The sequence below is a fragment of the Coregonus lavaretus genome (genome assembly GCF_964263955.1).
Source record: "Coregonus lavaretus genome assembly, contig: HAP1_SCAFFOLD_662, whole genome shotgun sequence".
Lineage (NCBI taxonomy): Eukaryota > Metazoa > Chordata > Actinopteri > Salmoniformes > Salmonidae > Coregonus > Coregonus lavaretus.
In genome coordinates, this window is record NW_028157238.1 from 83,630 (window position 1) to 107,258 (window position 23,629).

At 42.6% G+C, this 23,629-nt stretch overlaps 1 protein-coding gene across 1 annotated transcript; it reads left to right on the forward strand.

Annotated features, from left to right (window-relative positions):
- Positions 1 to 14,620: 14,620 nt before the first annotated feature.
- Positions 14,621 to 20,246, forward strand: LOC311125652 (B-cell receptor CD22-like; the record flags this gene model as incomplete). Its single annotated transcript, XM_084199686.1, has 11 exons — positions 14,621 to 14,828; positions 15,086 to 15,445; positions 15,566 to 15,790; positions 16,493 to 16,747; positions 16,956 to 17,216; positions 17,325 to 17,509; positions 17,670 to 17,748; positions 17,958 to 18,048; positions 18,147 to 18,210; positions 18,307 to 18,533; positions 20,168 to 20,246. 11 exons carry the CDS (start codon positions 14,621 to 14,623, stop codon positions 20,244 to 20,246), a joined length of 2,034 nt encoding a protein of 677 aa, XP_084055812.1.
- Between the last annotated feature and the right edge of the window lie 3,383 nt (positions 20,247 to 23,629).

Below are 23,629 nucleotides of genomic sequence, written 5' to 3' on the forward strand. Positions count from 1 at the left end.
TAATAACAGGCTACGTTAGACTATATATAGATACCAGGCTACATTAGACTATATATGGATAACAGAATACATTAGACTATATATAGATAACAGGGTACATTAGACTATATATGGATAACAGGCTACATTAGATTATATATAGATAACAGGGTACATTAGACTATATATGGATAACATGCTACATTAGACTGTCTCCTGAGTGGCGCAGTGGTCTAAGGCACTGCATCGCAGTGCTAACTGTGTCACTAGAGATCCTGGTTTGAATCCAGGCTCTGTCGCAGCCGGCCGCGACCGGGAGACTCAAGGGCGGCGCACAATTGGCCCAGCGTCGTCCAGGGTAGGGGAGGGAATGGCCGGCAGGGATGTAGCTCAGTTGATAGAGCATGGTGTTTGCAACGCCAGGGTTGTGGGTTCGATTCCAACAGGGGGCCAGTATAAAAAATATATATATATATATATATGTAAGTCGCTCTGGATAAGAGCGTCTGCTAAATGACTAAAAATGTAAATATATGGATAGCATGCTACATTAGACTATATATGGATAACAGGCTACATTAGACTATATATAGATAACAGGGTACATTAGACTATATATGAATAACAGGCTACATTAGACGATACATTTTCTCCCATTATTTTCTGCAAATCCTCTCAAGCTCTGTCAGGTTGAATGGGGAGCGTCTCTGCACAGCTATTTTCATGTCTCTCCAGAGACCAAATCAAAATCAAATCAAATTGTATTTGTCACATGCACTGAATATAATGTAAACCTTACCATGAAATGCTTACAAACCCTTAACCAACAATGCAGTTCTAAGACAAATAATAGTTAAGAAAAAAAATAAAAGAGCAACAATAAAATAACAATAAGGAGGCTATATACAGGGGGTACTGGTACCGAGACAATGTCCAGAGGTACAGGTTAGTCCAGGTCTTTGAGGTAGTATGTACATGTAGGTAGAGTAAAGAGACTAGACCTTTTAAAACCCTTTGTGGAAAACAATGAAGGTAGACTTATCTAACCCTTTGGCCTGGATTCAATTAGAAAACAGTGGAGGTAGACTTATCTAACCCTTTACCCTGGATTCAATTAGAAAACAGTGGAGGTAGACTTACCTAACCCTTTGGCCTGGATTCAATTAGAAAACAGTGGAGGTACACCTATCTAACGGGGAGGCAGGTAGCTTAGTGGTTAAGAGCGTTGTGCCAGTAACCGAAAGGTTGCTGGTTCTAATCCCCGAGCCGACTAGGTGAAAAATCTGTCGATGTGCCCTTGAGCAAGGCACTTACCCCTAATTGCTCCTGTAAGTCGCTCTGGATAAGAGCGTCTGCTAAATGACATAAAATAAATAAATAAATAAAATAACCCTTTGGCCTGGATTCAATTAGAATACAGTGGAGGTAGACTTTTCTAACCCTAGGGCCTGGATTCAATTAGAAAACAATGGAGGTAGACTTACCTAACCCTAGGGCCTGGATTCAATTAGAAAACAGTGGAGGTAGACTTATCTAGGGCCTGGATTCAATTAGAAAACAATGGAGGTAGACATATCTAGGGCCTGGATTCAATTAGAAAACAATGGAGGTAGACTTACCTAACCCTAGGCCTATTGAAATAAAACATCCCGCTTATGACGTGCTGGTCTGGTCCTCATACATGTCAAAGAGGAAGGAAAGGAAGTTCTGCATCACCTACGACCTACTTCTTGTTTCCGCTCACTGCCAGTCAGTTGACTCACTGTACAAGACCTCTCTCCTTCACTCTGTAAGTACTCTTGACAATATCTTGAAATTTAGTCATATACTAAATATCCATTTTACTTCTTGTTACTATTTGAGCTGTATTTTGGTTGTTCCATCAGGGCCAGTATTCATAAAGTGTCTCAGTGTCCCCCAGTGTTGATCCAGGATCAGAGCCCCCGGTCCATATAATTATTATTTAAAAGGTGTGTATGTACAGTACCAGTGAAAAGTTTGGACACACCTACTAATTCAAGGGTTTTTCTTTATTTTTTCTATGTTTTACATTGTAGAATAATAGTGAAGACATCAAAACTATGAAATAACACACATGGAATCATGTACGGTCGTGGTCAAAGGTTTTGAGAATGACACAACTATTAATTAAAGTCTGCTGCCTCAGTTTTTATGATGGCAATTTACATATGTTCCAGAAAGTTATGAAGAGTGATCAGATGAATTGCAATTAATTACAAAGTCCCTCTTTGCCATGAAAATGAACTTAATCCCCAACAAACTTTTCCAATGCATTTCAGCCCTGACACAAAAGGACCAGCTGACATCATGTCAGTGATTCTCTCGTTAACACAGGTGAGAGTGTTGAATTGAGTTAGAATAACAGACTGGAAGCTTTAAAAGGAGGATGGTGCTTGAAATCATTGTTCTTCCTCTGTTAACTACACTGCTCAAAAAAATAAAGGGAACACTTAAACAACACAATGTAACTCCAAGTCAATCACACTTCTGTGAAATCAAACTGTCCACTTAGGAAGCAACACTGATTGACAATACATTTCACATGCTGTTGTGGAAATGGAATAGACAACAGGTGGAAATTATAGGCAATTAGCAAGACACCCCCAATAAAGAAGTGGTTCTGCAGGTGGTGATCACAGACCACTTCTCAGTTCCTATGCTTCCTGGCTGATGTTTTGGTCACTTTTGAATGCTGGCGGTGCTTTCACTCTAGTGGTAGCATGAGACGGAGTCTACAACCCACACAAGTGGCTCAGGTAGTGCAGCTCATCCAGGATGGCACATCAATGCGAGCTGTGGCAAGAAGGTTTGCTGTGTCTGTCAGCGTAGTGTCCAGAGCATGGAGGTGCTACCAGGAGACAGGCCAGTACATCAGGAGACGTGGAGGAGGCCATAGGAGGGCAACAACCCAGCAGCAGGACCGCTACCTCCGCCTTTGTGCAAGGAGGAGCAGGAGGAGCACTGCCAGAGCCCTGCAAAATGACCTCCAGCAGGCCACAAATGTGCATGTGTCTACTCAAACGGTCAGAAACAGACTCCATGAGGGTGGTATGAGGGCCCGACGTCAACAGGTGGGGGTTGTGCTTACAGCCCAAAACCGTGCAGGACGTTTGGCATTTGCCAGAGAACAACAAGATTGGCAAATTCGCCACTGGCGCCCTGTGCTCTTCACAGATGAAAGCAGGTTCACACTGAGCACATGTGACAGACGTGACAGAGTCTGGAGATGCCGTGGAGAACGTTCTGCTGCCTGCAACATCCTCCAGCATGACCGGTTTGGCGGTGGGTCAGTCATGGTGTGGGGTGGCATTTCTTTGGGGGGCCACACAGCCCTCCATGTGCTCGCCAGAGGTAGCCTGACTGCCATTAGGTACCGAGATGAGATCCTCAGACCCCTTGTGAGACCATATGCTGGTGCGGTTGGCCCTGGGTTCCTCCTAATGCAAGACAATGCTAGACCTCATGTGGCTGGAGTGTGTCAGCAGTTCCTGCAAGAGGAAGGCATCGATGCTATGGACCGCCCGTTCCCCAGACCTGAATCCAATTGAGCACATCTGGGACATCATGTCTCGCTCCATCCACCAACGCCACGTTGCACCACAGACTGTCCAGGAGTTGGCGGATGCTTTAGTCCAGGTCTGGGAGGAGATCCCTCAGGAGACCATCCGCCACCTCATCAGGAGCATGCCCAGGCATTGTAGGGAGGTCATACAGGCACGTGGAAGCCACACACACTACTGAGCCTCATTTTGACTTGTTTTAAGGACATTGCATCAAAGTTGGATCAGCCTGTAGTGTGGTTTTCCACTTTAATTTTGAGGGTGACTCAAATCCAGACCTCCATGGGTTGATACATTTGATTTCCATTGATATTTTTTGTGTGATTTTGTTGTCAGCACATTCAACTATGTAAAGAAAAAAGTATTTAATAAGATTATTTCATTCATTCAGATCTAGGATGTGTTATTTTAGTGTTCCCTTTATTTTTTTGAGCAGTGTATAAATATTAGGACGAGCAATGTCGGAGTGGCATTGACTAAAATACAGTAGAATAGAATACAGTATATACATATGAGATGAGTAAAGCAGTATGTAAACATTATTAAAGTGACTAGTGTTCCATTATTAAAGTGGCCAGTGATTCCATGTCTATGTTTATAGGGCAGCAGCCACTAAGGTGCAGGGTTGAGTAACCGGGTGGTAGCCGGCTAGTGATGGCTATTTAACAGTCTGATGGCCTTGAGATAGAAGCTGTTTTTCAGTCTCTCGGTCCCAGCTTTGATGCACCTGTACTGACCTCTCCTTCTGTATGATAGTGGGGTGAACAGGCCGTGGCTTGGGTGGTTGATGTCCTTGATCTTTTTGGCCTTCCTTTGACATCAGGTGCTGTAGGTGTCCTGGAGGGCAGTGTGGACAGACCGCACCACCCTCTGGAGAGCCCTGCGGTTGTGGGCGGTGCAGTTGCCGCACCATTTACATTTTAGTCATTTAGCAGACGCTCTTATCCAGAGCGACTTACATGAGCAATTAGGGTTAAGTGCCTTGCTCAAGGGCACATCGACAGATTTTTCACCTAGTCGGCTCGGGGATTAGAACCAGCAACCTTTCGGTTACTGGCACAACGCTCTTAACCACTAAGCTACCTGCCGCACCAGGCGGTGATACAGCCCGACGGGATGCTCTCAATTGTGCATCTGTAAAAGTTTGTGAGGGTCTTATGGGCCAAGTCAAATTCCTTCAGCCTCCTGAGGTTGAAGAGGCGTTGTTGCACCTTCTTCACCACACTGTCTGTGTGGGTGGACCATTTCAGATTGTCAGTGATGTGTACGCCGAGGAACATGAAGCTTTTCACCTTCTCCACTGCGGTCTCGTTGATGTGGATAGGGCCCTTACCTCCTCCCTGTAGGCTGTCTCGTTATTGTTGGTAATCAGGCCTACCACTGTTGTGTCGTCTGCAAACTTGATAATTGAGTTGGATGCGTGCGTTGCCACGCAGTCAGGGGTGAACAGGGAGTACAGGAGGGGGCTGAGCACGCACCCTTGTGGGGCCCATGTGATGAGGATCAGCGAAGTGGAGGTGTTGTTTCCTACCTTCACTACCTGGGAGTGGCCCATCAGAGACCCAGTTGCACAGGGCTGGGTTCAGACCCAGGGCCCGAGCTTGATGATGAGCTTGGAGGGTACTATGGTGTTGAATGCTGAGCTATAGTCAATGAACAGCATTCTGACGTAAGTATTCCTCTTGTCCAGATGGGATAGGGCAGTGTGCAGTGTGATGGTGATTGTCTGTGGATCTATTGGGGCGGTAAGCAAATTGAAGTGGGTCTAGGGTGTCAGGTAAGGTAGAGGTGATATGATCCTTAACTAGCCTTTCAAAGCACTTTTAGTTCAGTTACCTTTGCTATCTTCGGTACAGGAACAATGGTGGACATCTTGAGAACACCCACTGTAGTATTCATATTGAGAAACACCCAAAGTGTCTAACACTTTGCAGATTCTATTGCCTTTCCCTTTTCACAATACACTGTAGTGTCCTTCAGTTTCCTCCAAGGCTGTTTCCTGCTGCCTGTCACTAACACTATCAGCAATAGTACCACTCACTCCAACTCAGGGTTATATTCCGTAGCAAAACAGACAAACGGCAATGGAAAATGAAAATAAGCTTTTCTTATTCAACAAGGTCCCTCCCTTCCGTTGTTAGTGAATACAACCCAACCTGGACCCTCAATCCACCATTCAGCATTCAGCATTCAGCATTCAGCATTCAGCATTCAGCTCTGAAGAGAGTACAGAGACGTCTTTCTTCCTTCTCTCAGACACACACACACACACACACACACACACACACACACACACACACACACACACACACACACACACACACAGAGACACACACAGAGAGAAACATACACACAAACACACAGAGAAACACACACGCACACACATACAGAGAGACACACACACACAGAGAGAGACATACACACACACGCACAGAGACACACACACACAGAAACACACACACACAGACACACACACACACAGACACACACACATACACACACAGACACAGATAGACACATACACACACACAGAGACACACACACAGAGAGACACGCACACACACAGACACACACACACAGGGAGACACACACACACACACAGACACAGACACACACACACAGAGAGACACACACAAACACACAGAGAAACACACAGAGAGACACACACACACACAGACACACACACAGCGACACACACACACACACACACAGAGAAACACTCACACACAGAAACACACATTGAGACACATACACACACACCCAAACACACACACACACACACACAGACACAGAGACACACACACACACAGACACACACACACACACACACAGAGACACACACACACACACACACACACACACACACACACACAGAGAGACACACACACAGACACAGACACACAGAACAGAGGAAGTCATGATTTTAAAGTTAAAATACCTTGAAGTATGTCTGTTCCTCCTCTGGAAAGCCTTATTGTGTTCTTTTGGAAATTAATACATTTCATATCCACTGTGTGTGTGTGTGTGTGTGTGTGTGTGTGTGTGTGTGTGTGTGTGTGTGTGTGTGTGCGTGTGTGTGTGTGTGTGTGTGTGTGTGTGTGTGTGTGTGTGTGTGTGTGTGTGTGTATGTGTGTGTGTGTGTGTGTGTGTGTGTGTGTGTGTGTGTGTGTGTGTGTGTGTGTGTGTGTGTGTGTGTGTGTGTGTGTGTGTGTGTGTGTGTGTGTGTGTGTGTCTGCCAGCATGTGTGAAATCGCTGCGTCTCCACCAACCTGTGACACAAGGCATGAAATTAACCTGAGGCTTCAGAAGATAAAGAATGTGTACCAAATGGAACCCTATTCCCTATATAGTGCACAACTTTTTCAGGGCTCTAGTCAATATTAGTGCACCCTATAGGGAATAGGGTGCCATTTGTGACTTAGCCAGTTTCATACTCAGCAGAGGGGGAATAATGGTTAGTCAATGTGTCTGCCATATCCCTGTGTCTGTGTGTGTGTGTGTTTCTGTGTGTGGCTCTCTGTCGTGTCACAGACACCCCTGACTTCTCTCTTCTATGAGGTCTAGTGTTTGAAGCTGTCACTGTCTCTAACTCTCTTCCTGTTTCCTAGACACTGTCTCTAACTCTCTTCCTGTCCCTAGACACTGTCTCTAACTCTCTTCCTGTTTCCTAGACACTGTCTCTAACTCTCTTCCTGTTTCCTAGACACTGTCTCTAACTCTCTTCCTGTTTCCTAGACACTGTCTCTAACTCTCTTCCTGTTTCCTAGACACTGTCTCTAACTCTCTTCCTGTTTCGTAGACACTGTCTCTAACTCTCTTCCTGTTTCCTAGACACTGTCTCTAACTCTCTTCCTGTTTCCTAGACACTGTCTCTAACTCTCTTCCTGTTTCCTAGACACTGTCTCTAACTCTCTTCCTGTTTCCTAGACACTGTCTCTAACTCCTCTTCCTGTTTCCTAGACACTGTCTCTAACTCTCTTCCTGTTTCCTAGACACTGCCTCTAACTCTCTTCCTGTTTCCTAGACACTGTCTATAACTCTCTTCCTGTTTCCTAGACACTGTCTCTAACTCTCTTCCTGTTTCCTAGACACTGTCTCTAACTCTCTTCCTGTTTCCTGATGTGTTGTTTTAGTGTTCCCTTTATTTTTTGAGCAGTGTATGTTTACCTGCAAGGAAACACGTGCCGTCATCATTGCTTTGCACAAAAAGGGATTCATAGGCAAGGATATTGGGCGCCCAAGAAAGTCCAGCAAGCGCCAGGACCGTCTCCTAAAGTTGATTCAGCTGCAGGATCGGGGCACCGCCAGTGCAGAGCTTGCTCAGGAATGTTAGCAGGCAGGTGTGAGTGCATCTGCACGCACAGTGAGGCGAAGACTTTTGGAGGATGGCCTGGTGTCAAGAAGGGCAGCGAGGAAGCCACTTCTCTCCAGGAAAAACATCAGGGACAGACTGATATTCTGCAAAAGGTACAGCGATTTGACTGCTGAGGATTGGGGTAAAGTAATTTTCTCTGATGAATCCCCTTTCCGATTGTTTGGGGCATCTGGAAAACACCTTGTCCGGAGAAGACAAGGTGAGCACTACCATCAGTCCTGTGTCATGCCAACAGTAAAGCATCCTAAGACCATTCATGTGTGGGATTGCTTCTCAGGCAAGGGAGTGGGCTCACTCACAATTTTGCCTAAAAAGACAGCCATGAATAAAGAATGGTACCAACACATCCTCCGAGAGCAACTTCTCCCAACCATCCAAGAATAGTTTGGTGACGAACAATGCCTTTTCCAGCATGATGGAGCACCTTGCCATAAGGCAAACGTGATAACTAAATGGCTCGGGGAACAAAACATCGACATTTTGGGTCCATGGCCAGGAAACTCCCCAGACCTTAATCCCATTGAGAACTTGTGATCAATCCTCAAGAGGAGGGTGGACAATCAAAAACACACAAATTCAGACAAATTCCAAGCATTGATTATGCAAGAATGGGCTGCCATCAGTCAGGATGTGGCCCAGAAGTTAATTAACAGCTTGCCAGAGTGGATTACAGATGTCTTGAAAAAGAAGGGTCAACACTGCACATATTGACTCTTTGCATAAACTTAATGTAATTGTCAATAAAAGCCTTTGGCACTTCTGGAATGCTTGTAATTATACTTCAGTATCCCATAGTAACATCTGACAAAAATATCTAAAAACACTGAAGCAGCAAACTTTGTGAAGACCAATACTTGTGTCATTCTCAAAATTTTTGATCACGACTGTAGTAACCAAAGAAGTGTTAAACAAATCAAAATATATTTTCTATTTGAGATTCTTCAAATAGCCACCCTTTGCCTTGATGACAGCTTTGCACACTCATGGTATTCTCTCAACCAGCTTCATGAGGTAGTCACCTGGAATGCATTTCAAACAACAGGTGTGCCTTCTTAAAATATAATTTGTGGAATTTCTTTCCATTTCAATGCATTTGAGCCAATCAGTTGTGTTGTGACAAGGTAGGGGGGGGGGGGGGTATACAGAAGATAGCCCTATTTGGTAAAATACATTTCCATTTTAGCAGACACTCTTGTCCAGAGCGACTTACATGAGCAAGTAGGGTTAAGTGCCTTGCTTAAGGGCACATTGACAGATTTTTCACCTAGTTGGCTCAGGGATTAGAACCAGCGACCTTTCGGTTACTGGCACAACGCTCTTACCCACTAAGCTACCTGCCGCCCTACCTGCTGCCCAAGTCCATATTATGGAAAGAACAGCTCAAATAAGCCCAGAGAAATTACAGTCCATCATTACTTGAATTTCAAGAACTTTGAAAGTTTCTTCAAGTGCAGTCGCAAAAACCATCAAGCGCTATGATGAAACTGGCTCTCATGAGGACAGCCACAGGAATGGAAGACCCAGAGTTACCTCTGCTGCAGAGGATAAGTTCATTAGAGTTACCAGCCTCAGAAATTGAAGCCCAAATAAATGCTTTACAGAGTTCAAGTAACAGACACATCTCAACTTCAACTGTTCAGAGGAGACTGTGTGAATCAGGCCTTCATGGTCGAATTGCTGCAAAGAAACCACTACTAAAAGACACCAATAGAAGAAGAGACTTGATTGGGCCAAGAAACAAGAGCAATGGACATTAGACCGGTGGAAATGTGTCCTTTGGTCTGGAGTCCAAATTGGAGATGTTTGGTTCCAACCACTGTGTCTTTGAGAGACAAGGTGTGGGTGAACAGATGATCACTGCATGTTTATTTCCCACCGTAAAGCATGAAGGATGAGGTGTTATGGTGCGGGGGTGCTTTGCTGGTGACACTGTCTGTGATTTATTTAGAATTCAATGCACACTTAACCCAATGGCTACCACAGCATTCAGCAGTGATATGCCATCCCATCTGGTTTGGGCTTAGTGGGAATATCATTTGTTTTTCAAAAGGACAATTACCCCAAACACCTCCAGGCTGTATAAGGGCTATTTTACCAAGAAGGAGAGCGATGGAGTGCTGCATCAGATGACCTGGACTCCACAATTCCCCGACCTCAACCAAATTGAGATGGTTTGGGATGAGTCGGACCGCAGAGTGAAGGAAAAGCAGCCAACAAGTGCTCAGCATATGTGGGAACTCCTTCATGACTGTTGGAAAAGCATTCCAGGTGAAGCTGGTTGAGAGAATGCCAAGAGTGTGCAAAGCTGTCATCAAGGCAAAGGGTGGCTATTTGAAGAATCCCAAATATATAAAATATATATTTTTTGGTTACTACATGATTCCATGTGTGTTATTTCATAGTTTTGATGCCTTCAATATTATTATACAATGTAACAAATAGGAAAAATAAAGAAAAACCCTTGAATGAGTAGGTGTTTTAAAACTTTTGACTGGTAGTGTATGTATGTATGTATGTATAAATGTATATACAGTGGGGAGAACAAATATTTGATACACTGCCGATATTGCAGGTTTTCCTACTTCCAAAGCATGTAGAGGTCTGTAATTTTTATCATAGGTACACTTCAACTGTGAGAGACGGAATCTAAAACAAAAATCCAGAAAATCACATTGTATGATTTTTAAATAATTAATTTGCATTTTATTGCATGACATTGCATGACATAAGTATTTGTAATACCAACATCTTTCAAGCAGACCACCATAGTCCCCGTGCCCAAGGACTCTAAGATAACCTGCCTAAATGACTACCGACCCGTAGCACTGACGTCTGTAGCCATGAAGTGCTTTGAAAGGCTGGTCATGGCTCACATCAACAGCATTATCCCAGAAACCCTAGACCCACTCCAATTTGCATACCGCCCCAACAGATCCACAGATGATGCAATCTCTACTGCACTCCACACTGCCCTTTCCCACCTGGACAAGAGGAACACCTACGTGAGAATGCTATTCATTGACTACAGCTCAGCATTCAACACCATAGTGCCCTCTAAGCTCATCACTAAGCTAAGGATCCTGGGACTAAACACCTCCCTCTGCAACTGGATCCTGAACTTCCTGACGGGCCGCCCCCAGGTGGTAAGGGTAGGTAACAACACATCTGCCACACTGATCCTCAACACGGGGGCCCCTCAGGGGTGCATGCTCAGTCCCCTCCTGTACTCCCTGTTCACCAATGACTGCATGGCCAGGCACGACTCCAACACCATCATTAAGTTTGCCGACGACACAACAGTGGTAGGCCTGATCACCGACAACGATGAGACAGCCTATAGGGAGGAGGTCAGAGACCTGGCTGTGTGGTGCCAGGACAACAACCTCTCCCTCAACGTGACCAAGACAAAAGAGATGATTGTGGACTACAGGAAAAAAAAGAGGACTGAGCACGCCCCCATTCTCATCGACGGGGCTGTAGTGGAACAGGTTGAAAGCTTCAAGTTCCTTGGTGTCCACATCACCAACAAACTATCATGGTCCAAACACACCAAGACAGTCGTGAAGAGGGCACGACAAAGCCTATTCCCCCTCAGGAGACTGAAAAGATTTGGCATGGGTCCTCAGATCCTCAAAAAATTCTACAGCTGCACCATCGAGAGCATCCTGACTGGTTGCGTCACCGCCTGGTATGGCAACTGCTTGGCCTCCGACCTCAAGGCACTACAGAGGGTAGTGCGTACGGCCCAGTACATCACTGGGGCCAAGCTTCCTGTTTGTTTGATGGAGTGTGTGGACAGGTGTCTTTTATACAGGACCTCTATACCAGGCGGTGTCAGAGGAAGGACCTCAAAATTGTCAAGGACTCCAGCCACCCTAGTCATAGACTGTTCTCTCTGCTACCGCACGGCAAGCGGTACCGAAGTGCCAAGTCTAGGTCCAAAATACTTCTCAACAGCTTCTACCCCCAAGCCTTAAGACTCCTGAACAGCTAATCATGGCTACCCGGACTATTTGCACTGCCCCCCCCACCCCATCCTTTTACGCTGCTGCTACTCTGTTAATGATTTTCTATTGGGTTCAGGTCTGGGAGACTGGCTAGGCCACTCCAGGACCTTGAGATGCTTCTTACGGAGCCACTCATTAGTTGCCCTGGCTGTGTGTTTCGGGTCGTTGTCATGCTGGAAGACCCAGCCACGACCCATCTTCAATGCTCTTACTGTTGGAAGGAGGTTGTTGGCCAAGATCTCGCGATACATGGCCCCATCCAATCTCCCCTCAATACGGTGCAGTCGTCCTGTCCCCTTTGCAGAAAAGCATCCCCAAATAATTATGTTTCCACCTCCAAGCTTCACGGTTGGGATGGTGTTCTTGGAGTTGTACTCATCCATCTTCTTCCTCCAAACATGGTGAGTGGAGTTTAGACCAAAAAGCTCTATTTTTGTCTCATCAGACCAAATGACCTTCTCCCATTCCTCCTCTGGATCATCCAGATGGTCACTGGCAAACTTCAGATGGGCGTGGACATGCGCTGGCTTGAGCAGGGGGACCTTGCGTGCGCTACAGGATTTTAATCCATGACGGCATAGTGTGTTACTAATGGTTTTCTTTGAGACTGTGGTCCCAGCTCTCTTCAGGTCATTGACCAGGTCCTGCCGTGTAGTTCTGGGCTGATCCCTCACCTTCCTCATGATCATTGACGCCCCACGAGGTGAGATCTTGCATGGAGCCCCAGACCGAGGGTGATTGACCGTCATCTTGAACTTCTTCCATTTTCTAATAATTGCGCCAACAGTTGTTGCCTTCTCACCAAGCTGCTTGCCAATTGTCCTGTAGCCCATCCCAGCCTTGTGCAGGTCTACAATTTTATCCCTGATGTTCTTACACAGCTCTCTGGTCTTGGCCATTGTGGAGAGGCTGGAGTCTGTTTGATGGAGTGTGTGGACAGGTGTCTTTCATACAGGTAACGAGTTCAAACAGGTTCAGTTAATACAGGTAATGAGTGGAGAACAGGAGGGCTTCTTACAGAAAAACTAACAGGTCTGTGAGAGCCGGAATTCTGACTGGTTGGTAGGTGATCAAATACTTATGTCATGCAATAAAATGCAAATTCATTACTTAAAAATCATACAATGTGATTTTCTGGATTTTTGTTTTAGATTCCGTCTCTCACAGTTGAAGTGTACCTATGATAAAAATGACAGACCTCTACATGCTTTGGAAGTAGGAAAACCTGCAAAATCGGCAGTGTATCAAATACTTGTTCTCCCCACTGTATGTATGTATGTATGTATGTGTGTGTATGTGTGTATGTGTGTGTGTGTGTGTGTGTGTGTGTCACTTGATGTTTAGCCTCACTGCTTGGGGATAGGAGCTATCATTGAACCTGGTGGTCAGTCTTCAGGCTGCTGTACAGCTTGACGGACCGTAGAGTATTGAACATTTATCCTCCTTTATTTGGAGTTCTGAGAATAAAACAACTTCAGAACAATCAATATAGAAATATCTGTTTACAGTACTACAGATCTGTTCAATAAGTGATTATTGTTGTTGTTGATGTTGTTGATGATGATGATGACTTTATTTAATCCATTAGGAAATTATTTTTGCATCATACATCATGTCATCTTAAATAGAAAGACGTAGACAGACATGAAACACGTCACACACATTAAATACATATAGACTTACAGACAGACAGTAATCACATAGACAACCATATAGCACAATACAACTCAACACAATATGAGCCTTTTTCATTTTCAGTAATGAGGCCCTGTACCCCATTTCCAGTTTATACTTCAATGTATCAGGTGTAGTTATTCTCCAGCTATAGAGTGAGTTGTTGTTTATGTTTCTAAGACTGCAGGGTGGGAGATGCAACAATGGCCTTGAGAACAGCAGGAAGTGTGTTGGTGGTCTTTCTCTGGTCTGTAGCAGGTATGGTCTCATTCTTATATTTTAGTTGCTCTGTTTAACAATCTACAGACATTTCTAAAAGGATAAGAATCATAATATTATTCTGGTGTGTTCTGTTAGGCGTCTCCACTTCACTTTAAATAGTTATCTTTCACACCTCACTGAGTGATGCTTATCTGTGGTTTCCATTCACACTCAACTCAACAACTACGGCAACAAATTGTGGACAAACCCTACTGTTAGTGTGAGCCAAAAGACCTTGACTTAATTATGATACCATTGTATTGTGTGACTGTGTTTCAGTGGTACTGGGTCAGAATGGCTGGAGTGTGAGCTACACCAAGAATAGTATCTGTACCTTGAAGGGGTCAACAGTGGAGCTGTCCTGCTCCTACACATATCCCAGAGGTTATACAGTCACGACAACCAAATGGTATAAATGGAAGAATTCGATCTCGACTGAAATCCAAGATAAATATGAGGATCGTATAGAGTACCGTGGGAACAAGGAGAATGACTGCACCCTGAGAATCACAGACCTGAGAGAGGAGGATTCAGCATCATATCACTTCTCATTTACAGCAGGCTCATCGACATATGGCTCAGATGTTACTCTCTCTGTCACAGGTACTGTAATCTGACATAAAGAGTATAGTTACCACTTCAAATGATTTATTACATTTTCAGTGAGAACCTTGGAATGGTGCTGACAGACAGATGTTCTCCATTGTTGTTTCATAACTTCAGATCTAAAGGTGACTGTGGGAATGTGGACAATAGGGGAGTATTGGAAGACACTGACCTGCAGCACCACCTGTACCCTGATTGGTAACCCCACCTACATCTGGTACAAGAACGGACATAATCTAGATGAGAGCACCTCCCCCCAGTACAAATACTCAGTCTCCAGTAACTATGAAGACAGCTACTCCTGTGCTGTGAAAGGCCATGAGGATCTCCGGTCTCCTGCAGTCTGTGAATGTGGATTAAACCCTGACAAAGCCTGTAAACTGAAAAGTTGGTGATGACTTATTAAATGCTCAGAAACTTATTTTTACATTTACTGTTGAAGTAAACTACAATATTTCCAAAGTGGAACTTGCTATTGATATATTCTTGGCAAGAAACATTTAGAAAATAAAATAAATGAAATAACAAAAATCTTTATGTTTCAGGCATTCAGAGTCAGGAAATACAGTATAATGTACTCATCTAATTCCATTATATTTCAGGTGTCCAGGGTCAGGACTGCAACAGAGTGACTTACACCAAGAGGAGAATCTGTGTCTTGAAGGGGTCATCAGTGGACATATCATGTACTTATGGCAGTGGTTATGATACCGTCACATCATCACTCTGGTTTAGTCCTAAACAGAGTGCTAGGTGGAGTGATAAGTTGATCCATGAGGACATAACCACAGACCCAGGGTATGCAGGTCGTGTGGAGTATGGTGGAGAGAAGGAGAGAGGTCACTCCACCCTGAGAATCACAGATCTGAGAGAAGAGGACTCAGCTGAGTACAAGTTCATATTCAACACACATACATCAAGATGGGGATACAGCTTCACTGGAACAACTCTGACTGTCACAGGTTACACTGAACAAATTATCATGTTTATACATACATTTCTATGTGATGTTTAATTATAATTATTTTATCCATAATACTTGATTGATTTAAGTATCTTGTTGTCATTTCCCCTGTATTCAGACCTGCAGGTGGAGGTGACTCTTGCCACAGAGGCAGGAAGGAGGACCCTGACCTGTACCACCACCTGTACTCTGACTGACAACCCCAACCCCACCTTCATCTGGTACAAGAACGGACACTATGTAAAGGAGGACTCATCCAGCTTGTACTCAGACAACTTCAGCGATAAAGACAGTTACTCCTGTGCTGTAAAAGGCCGTGAGGATCTCCACTCTCCTGCACTGTGTGAGTGTGGACTTTTTCTTTAAGATGTAATATCAATACAGTTTTGTTCAGGTTGTGAGACTTATTTAAATGAATCAGTAAATATCGATCATTATTTAATAATTATGGTTTTCACTACTGTAAACTGTTTAACTAGTTTTCTTCTACTTTATAAACAACATCAGTTGTAATTTAAGATTTATATAGAGTGTTATATGGTCTTTTTGTATTTCAGGTAAGAACTGTTGGGGTGTGACTTACACCCATCAGAGTATCTGTGCCTTGAAGGGGTCAAAAGTAGACATACCCTGCTCTTACACATATCCCAGTTATCATGAGATCAAAAAAGCTTTCTGGTTTACTAAATGGTATGGTATGGATACTGATGATCTGAGCTCAGTGCCAGGGTATCAGCGTCATATAGAGTACCTTGGGGATAAGAAGAGAGACTGTACCCTGAGAATCACAGACCTGAGATTGAGTGACTCTCCTGGATACAGGTTCGGATTCATAACATCCGGAGGAAAGTTTGCTGGCTCACCTGTCTCCCTGACTGTCACAGGTAATCTGTCACTCATCTCACATCTATAACTGTAATGACCTTATTAAGGGCAGTCATACAGACACAGTAGTGGTATGTGACAGAAAAAAAACCAAATCTAGTATATCATATAAGAGGACATATATAGGAGGAGACTAAAGATGTGTTTCCTTTTTCTCTAGATGTTGTGTTGGTGATGGATCCTACATCTGTGTCAGAGGGGGCGAGAGTCACACTGACATGTAGAACCAAATGTACACTGGACCCCATCACAGCCTACAGTTGGTATAAGAATGGACAGCCTATACCAAACAGCAACACCTACTCTCCTGTCTATAGCCTATTCCCAGCCAGCAGTGAGGATGCAGGAAGATACTCCTGTGCTGTGGAAGGCCATGAAGATCTCCGCTCTCCTGAAGACACTCTCAATGTTAGATGTAAGTACATGTTGTTTAAATGTTTAGTTTGCTATGTTAACATTGCAGTGACAGATATTAGCTCCACATGACACTTGAATTTATCATCTTCAATAAGAGGGTGAATTTAAAAGTCATTGTGTGGAAAAGTACAATTGTGGAAAGTATATATAATATTTTTAACTGACCTAATTTTTACTCTTTTTAAATCCACTGTATTTTACATTAGATGGACCAAAGAACACCTCAGTGTCAGTCAGTCCCTCTGATGAAATAGTGGAGGGCAGTTCAGTGACTCTGACCTGCAGCAGTGATGCCAACCCACCTGTGTACAAATACACCTGGTACAAGAAGACCATTACCTCACCTAAGGCATCAGGACAGAGTTACAGCATCACTAACATCATCTCTGAGGACAGTGGAGAATACTACTGTGAGGCTGAGAATAAATATGGACGTCTCAACTCTTCTGTGTTTGTGGACGTTCAGTGTAAGTTCACCGAACCATCTCCTCTTTTGATCAGAGAATCATGCACATGATCTCTTGGTACCTTACATGTTATGTGAGTTGATTATTTTCTGTCACCTTCAACACCAGATGGCCCAAAGAACACCTCAGTGTCAGCCAGTCCCTCTGGTGAAATAGTGGAGGGCAGTTCAGTGACTCTGACCTGCAGCAGTGATGCCAACCCACCTGTGGACAAATACATCTGGTACAAGAAGAACATAACCTCACCAAAAGCATCAGGACAGAGTTACAGCATCACTAACATCAGCTCCTCTGTAGCTCAGCTGGTAGAGCACGGCGCTTGTAACGCCAAGGTAGTGGGTTCGATCCCCGGGACCACCCATACACAAAAATGTATGCACGCATGACTGTAAGTCGCTTTGGATAAAAGCGTCTGCTAAATGGCATATTATTATTATTATTATTAGCTCTGAGGACAGTGGAGAATACTACTGTGAGGCTGAGAATACAATAGCATCTAAGAACTCTACAGCTCTGATGATCATTGTAGCAGGTCAAGATTCATCTTCAATACTTCAATACAAAACTACATGTTTCAATGTAATCTTAATCATTATACTTTGGATTATTACTCCTTAGTTTATAACTATACATTGTGTTATAAGATCCCTTAACAAGTATTGCATTAATGTCCTGTATTTCAGTTTATTTTTAGTTTATTATATCATGCCATGTACTCACATCATCCATATTATATTACAGGGAAACAAACCTCAGTTATGACTACAGCTGTTGGAATCATAGTGGTTGTTCTGGTTCTCATCCTCTGTCTCTCTGGACTCATGTGGTTCAGGTGAGTGAAAATTCATATTTTTATGTTGTTTATTTTTTAAATGTAGCACTCTGATTTGTTGTTAACTTCATTAATTAATTAATAAATGTGCAAAACAGGAAGAAGGCCTCCAAATCCACCTCTGACACAAGAGACACAAGTGATATAGCAGAAAATGGACAGGTGAGTCTGTTGGAATCAGAAGATGACTGTGATGTCTGGGTGTTGCTTTGTGGAACATTTCCACGCCTCATGTTGTCTGTCCTCTTTCTCCATCAGGGAGACTCTAGTCCAGTGTATGACAACATCTCAAGCATGGCCATGACACTTACTGCAACACAGACAGCAGCCACCGTAGACCAGGATGATGTTCACTACGCCAGCGTCCACTTCTCTCACTCCAAAAACCAGGAAGTCCCTCTGTACTCAACCGTCCAGAAACAGAAACAAGACGAAGATGGCCAATACGCTGTTGTGAAATTGAATCGCCCCAGTTCTGCCACCAAGTGAGCATATTCTGCCATTACAGCAACATAGAACCAATACTAGAACATTGGAAACACACAGCATTTAAGGATACGTTTGTTTGTTTACAACCAAATCTGGATGTCCAGGGGGTTGGAAAGTAGATTCTTATTTACTGCATTTCTATACAATTAAAACACTTTAAAATGTTATTTGGAAAACAGCAAAAACAAGCAAAAATGACCCCAGGCGTTATCACCTTGGCTGCTGTAGGTTCATTCACCTCAGTCCATCTACAAACACATAGCCTATTAGCTATACAGTTGTAATGTTATACCCCTGAAAGGGAGGAAATATGGGAGATGATTCACACTGACACGCAGCATCAGCAACAAAACAAAAACGTGTGACATTTTTATAACTGTATTGTTCGCATGTTGATAGCATTTTAATGTATGCCTATAGGGAAGATAGGCCAAGTGGAGATATTCATATTGAAACATATCTTTTTTTATGTTCCTAAATTGTTTGATCAGAGCCCAAGTTTGGGAACCACTGTAAAAACCTCTCTCTCTGCTTGCTTCCTCTCTCTCTCTGTCTCCCTCTACTTCCACCTGCATGCATTGCAGCCTGCCTCAGCCTCTCCAATGAGCACCACATCACTGTCTGTCTCAGTAGCCTAGCTTAGTAGTGTTTGGTTTTCTCCTGCTGAGGTAGGCTCCGTTTAACATTAGATTCTTACTTCATCCTTCTAGACCTGACTGACTGTACACAAGGCAGGAGTCGCGGGACACAGCATCTCGCAAACACACTGTCAGCAGAGCAACCTGCGGCCTGGGGTAGTTCGTTTCACGTCGCCCTCGGCAAGTGCCACGAGAAGGGGAATTAGCCGTTTGAGAGAGTGGTGAATGTGCTGATAAAATTAGGGAGGCATATCTGGGGGATGCCAGAGATCATAACAAACAAACCACTGTTCATGATTCCACTCATTCACAGAGGCAGGCGCGATTAGTCAGATCAAGAAAATAAGCGTTCTGAGCTTTGACCAACGCTGGGAGCAATATTTAGATGTTGATCCGTAATTCATTTTCTTTACTGTGTACAGTATTTGTATTAGGCTATTATTATTATTATTTCCAAATTAGAAAAACATTAACGACCTCTGTGTCCTCAAACGTAGTAACGGCCATGTGCTCATTGGAGGAGTAGCCAATGATGATGTCATGAGTGATGCATATTGTGCATTCATGCCTCAACACCAGAAACAGGAAGAGGAAGTGCAATAAACTGCTGTGAAATGGAACCGCCCCACTGCTGCCATATTCTGCATATTCTGCAATAAGGTCATTCATATGCTGCTGTTTATTGTAGATATCATCAATAGGCAAAACAGTTGACCCCTAGTGACCACTACTGATGTCATTTCCTTAAACTATGGACCCAACAATGGACATCTCAAGACAATTATTATGACATGTCTATAATGAGGGAGTGATGTGATGATGGTTTTGATGAACAGTTCAGATGAGTTCCAAATGACACCCTATTTCCTATTTAGTGCACTACTTTTATCCTGAGCCCATAGGCCCTGGTGAAAGATAGTGCTTTATAAAGGGTATAGGGTGCCACCATTTGGAACACAACTTTCGTTTCATTTCTGTTTCTCTCTCTTCAGAACCGCAGCACAAGCAGCTGAGGAGGACCCCTCTGTTCTCTACAGTACAGTCAACAAACCCAGAACCAGGAAGACCTGAACACAACAAACACAGAACCAGGAAGACCTGAACACAACAAACCCAGAACCAGGAAGACCTGAACACAACAAACCCAGAACCAAGAAGGCCTGAACAAAACAAACACAGAACCAGGAAGACCTGAACACAACAAACCCAGAACCAAGAAGACCTGAACACAACAAACACAGAACTAAGAAGACCTGAACACAACAAACACAGAACTAACAAGTCCTGAACACAACAAACTCAGAACCAAGAAGCAAGAAGACCTGAACACAACGAACCCAGAAACAAGAAGACCTGAACACAACAAACACAGAACCAAGAAGACCTGAACACAACAAACCCAGAACCAAGAAGACCTGAACACAACAAACCCAGATCCAAGAAGACCTGAACACAACAAACACAGAACCAAGAAGACCTGAACACAACAAACCCAGAACCAAGTAGACCTGAACACAACAAATACAGAACCAAGACAGAACCAAGAAGACCTGAACACAACAACACAACAAACACAACAAACCCAGAACCAAGAAGACCTGAACATAACAAACACAGAACCAAGAAGACCTGAACATAACAAAACAAGAACAAGAACAGAGTAGACCTGAACACAACAAACCCAGAACCAAGAAGACCTGAACACAACAAACCCAGAACCAAGAAGACCTGAACACAACAAGTTTAACAAAAACCTTGTAGTGTACAGCGCATTCGGAAAGTATTCAGACCCCTTGACTTTGTCCACATTTTTGTTACAGCCTTATTCTAAAATGTATTAAATAAAAATAATAAATACATCTAAACACAATACCCCATAATGACAAAGTGAAAACAGGTTTTCAGTCATTTTTGCAAATGTATTAAAAATAAAAACAGAAATACCTTATTTTCATAAGTATTCAGATGCTTTGCTATGAGACTAGAAATGGAGCTCAGGTGCATCCTGTTTCCATTGATCATACTTGAGATGTTTCTACAATGTGATGGAGTCCAAAACTAGGCCTCACACCTCTATTCTCCTACTATCATATTGCTATCAGATCCAGAATGTTTTCCATAGCTTTAACTTTTGAGTAAATGTGGAGTTGAATTCTCTTTCCTTGTAATGATAATTATGTATATTGATTATAAATGGGATAGATTATGCTTCTGCTTTTTTCTATGGGGTTTTGACATTTCCAGATTTTTTAATTACCAAATGTACTTTTCTCAGTGACTGATATTGATAACATTGATAACAGCTTTTTAATGTGTACAATCTTGGACCAAGTTTATCTTGATGTGTTAAAATGATTTACTTTGTATTGCTGTCAGACATTATTGAGCAATGGCATTTATGAGAAGGAATATTAATACCATAATCACGCTTGTTTTATTGTAAAATTATGCATTATTACCTATTTTAGATGAAGTGTGATTCAGTGTAATGTATGCATCATGTTGTAAATAAGCTGTTTTTTCTTTTAAATATTGCAGGTTATCCTGTCATTCTATATCGTCTGTTACCTTAAAATAAAAAATAAATAAACAGAAGTTAAACATCTTTCCACAGTACTGTAGAAAGTTATTATAATATCGTATGACATCATTGGTTGTCAAGCATGTAAATGTGGCCGCGTTCGACATTGCAGCCGACTTTAAAGTCGAGACTGACTGATCTACAAATAATATGAAGTAGTTATTTATCATGCAAGGTGATTTGTAGATCAGTCAGTCAGTCAGTCACAATTTACCCATGACACGTCACAGTTTGGATGCTCTTGAATACAGCCTCTGTGAATGAGGAAGCAAGCCATCTCTGAATCAGCGTCTTGGTCCCTGACATAGAGTTGGATAGAGGGCACAGCTTGGCATCTTTTCATGCTGGCTTCTGTTACAACATCGGCAGCACATTTGAGGGCTATCTCCATTTTAAAGTTGTCAATTTCTTCTTGTTCAACCTCCATGAGTATAATGACAGTCGATAAACATACTGAAAGGATGCATACAATGTCATGTCAATGCTTAAACAGTCTTTGTAGCTAGTGTGTCTTTTATCCAACTCTATGGTCTCTCACTACTTCAAAGTTGTGTCAACCACAGACCTAAAACCTCACAGTCAGTGTCTGTTTCCTTAGACTGCCAGAAAGTTAATCAAAAACCTCTCTCTCCTTCACTCTGTAAGTATGCTTGACAATATCTTAAAATATGTATATTTTATTATTATATGTCTGTATTCATGAACCATATTCCTCTGTTATGGGCATGGTGATGAGAAGAATATAATGTAGTGGGGACTTTTTAGAAAATGGCCTGAATTATGAGTAACAGTAAGAGTAAGAATTATGAGTTAATGGGCAGAATTAACCTGAAACACAGTGATGGTGGGTTGTGTTTAGGAGTAGTATTAACATGAGACACAGTGATGGTGGGTTGTGTTTAGGAGTAATATTAACATGAGACACAGTGATGGTGGGTTGTGTTTAGGAGTAGTATTAACATGAAACACAGTGATGGTGGGTTGTGTTTAGGAGTAGTATTAACATGAAACACAGTGATGGTGGGTTGTGTTTAGGAGTAGTATTAACATGAGACACAGTGATGGTGGGTTTTGGTTTTGTTGGTTTAGATCACACTAAGCGTAATTTTCCTGTCCTAACTTCCTGTCCTAGATAGACCAATCAGAGTTCTTTAAACAGAGATCCTAAAAATTACTAGTTAATAGTTATACTATGTAATTCTATACGTCTTTATATTGACAATATATGCAGTTTATATTCACATTACAGTATCTAGACAACAGGCTACATTACATTATATATAGATAACATGCTACATTAGACTATATATGGATAACAGATTACATTAGACTATATATGGATATCAGGCTACATTAGACTATATATGGATAACAGGCTACATTAGACTATATATGGATATCAGGCTACATTAGACTATATATAGATAACAGGCTACATTAGACTATATATAGATAACAGGCTACCTTTGACTATATATGGATAACAGGCTACATTAGACTATATAGAGATAACAGGCTATATTAGACTATATATCGATAACAGGCTACATTAGACTATACATATATAACAGGCTACAATAGACTATATATGGATAACAGGCTACATTAGACTATATATGGATAAAAGGCTACATTAGACTAGATATGGATAACAGGCTACAATAGACTATATATGGATAACAGGCTACATTATACTATGTATAGATAACAGGCTACATTAGACTATATATGTATAACATGCTACATTAGACTATACATAGATAGCAGGCTACATTTGACAATATATGGATAACAGGCTGCATTAGATTATATATGGATAACAGGCTACATTAGACTATATATGGATAACAGGCTACATTAGACTATATATGGA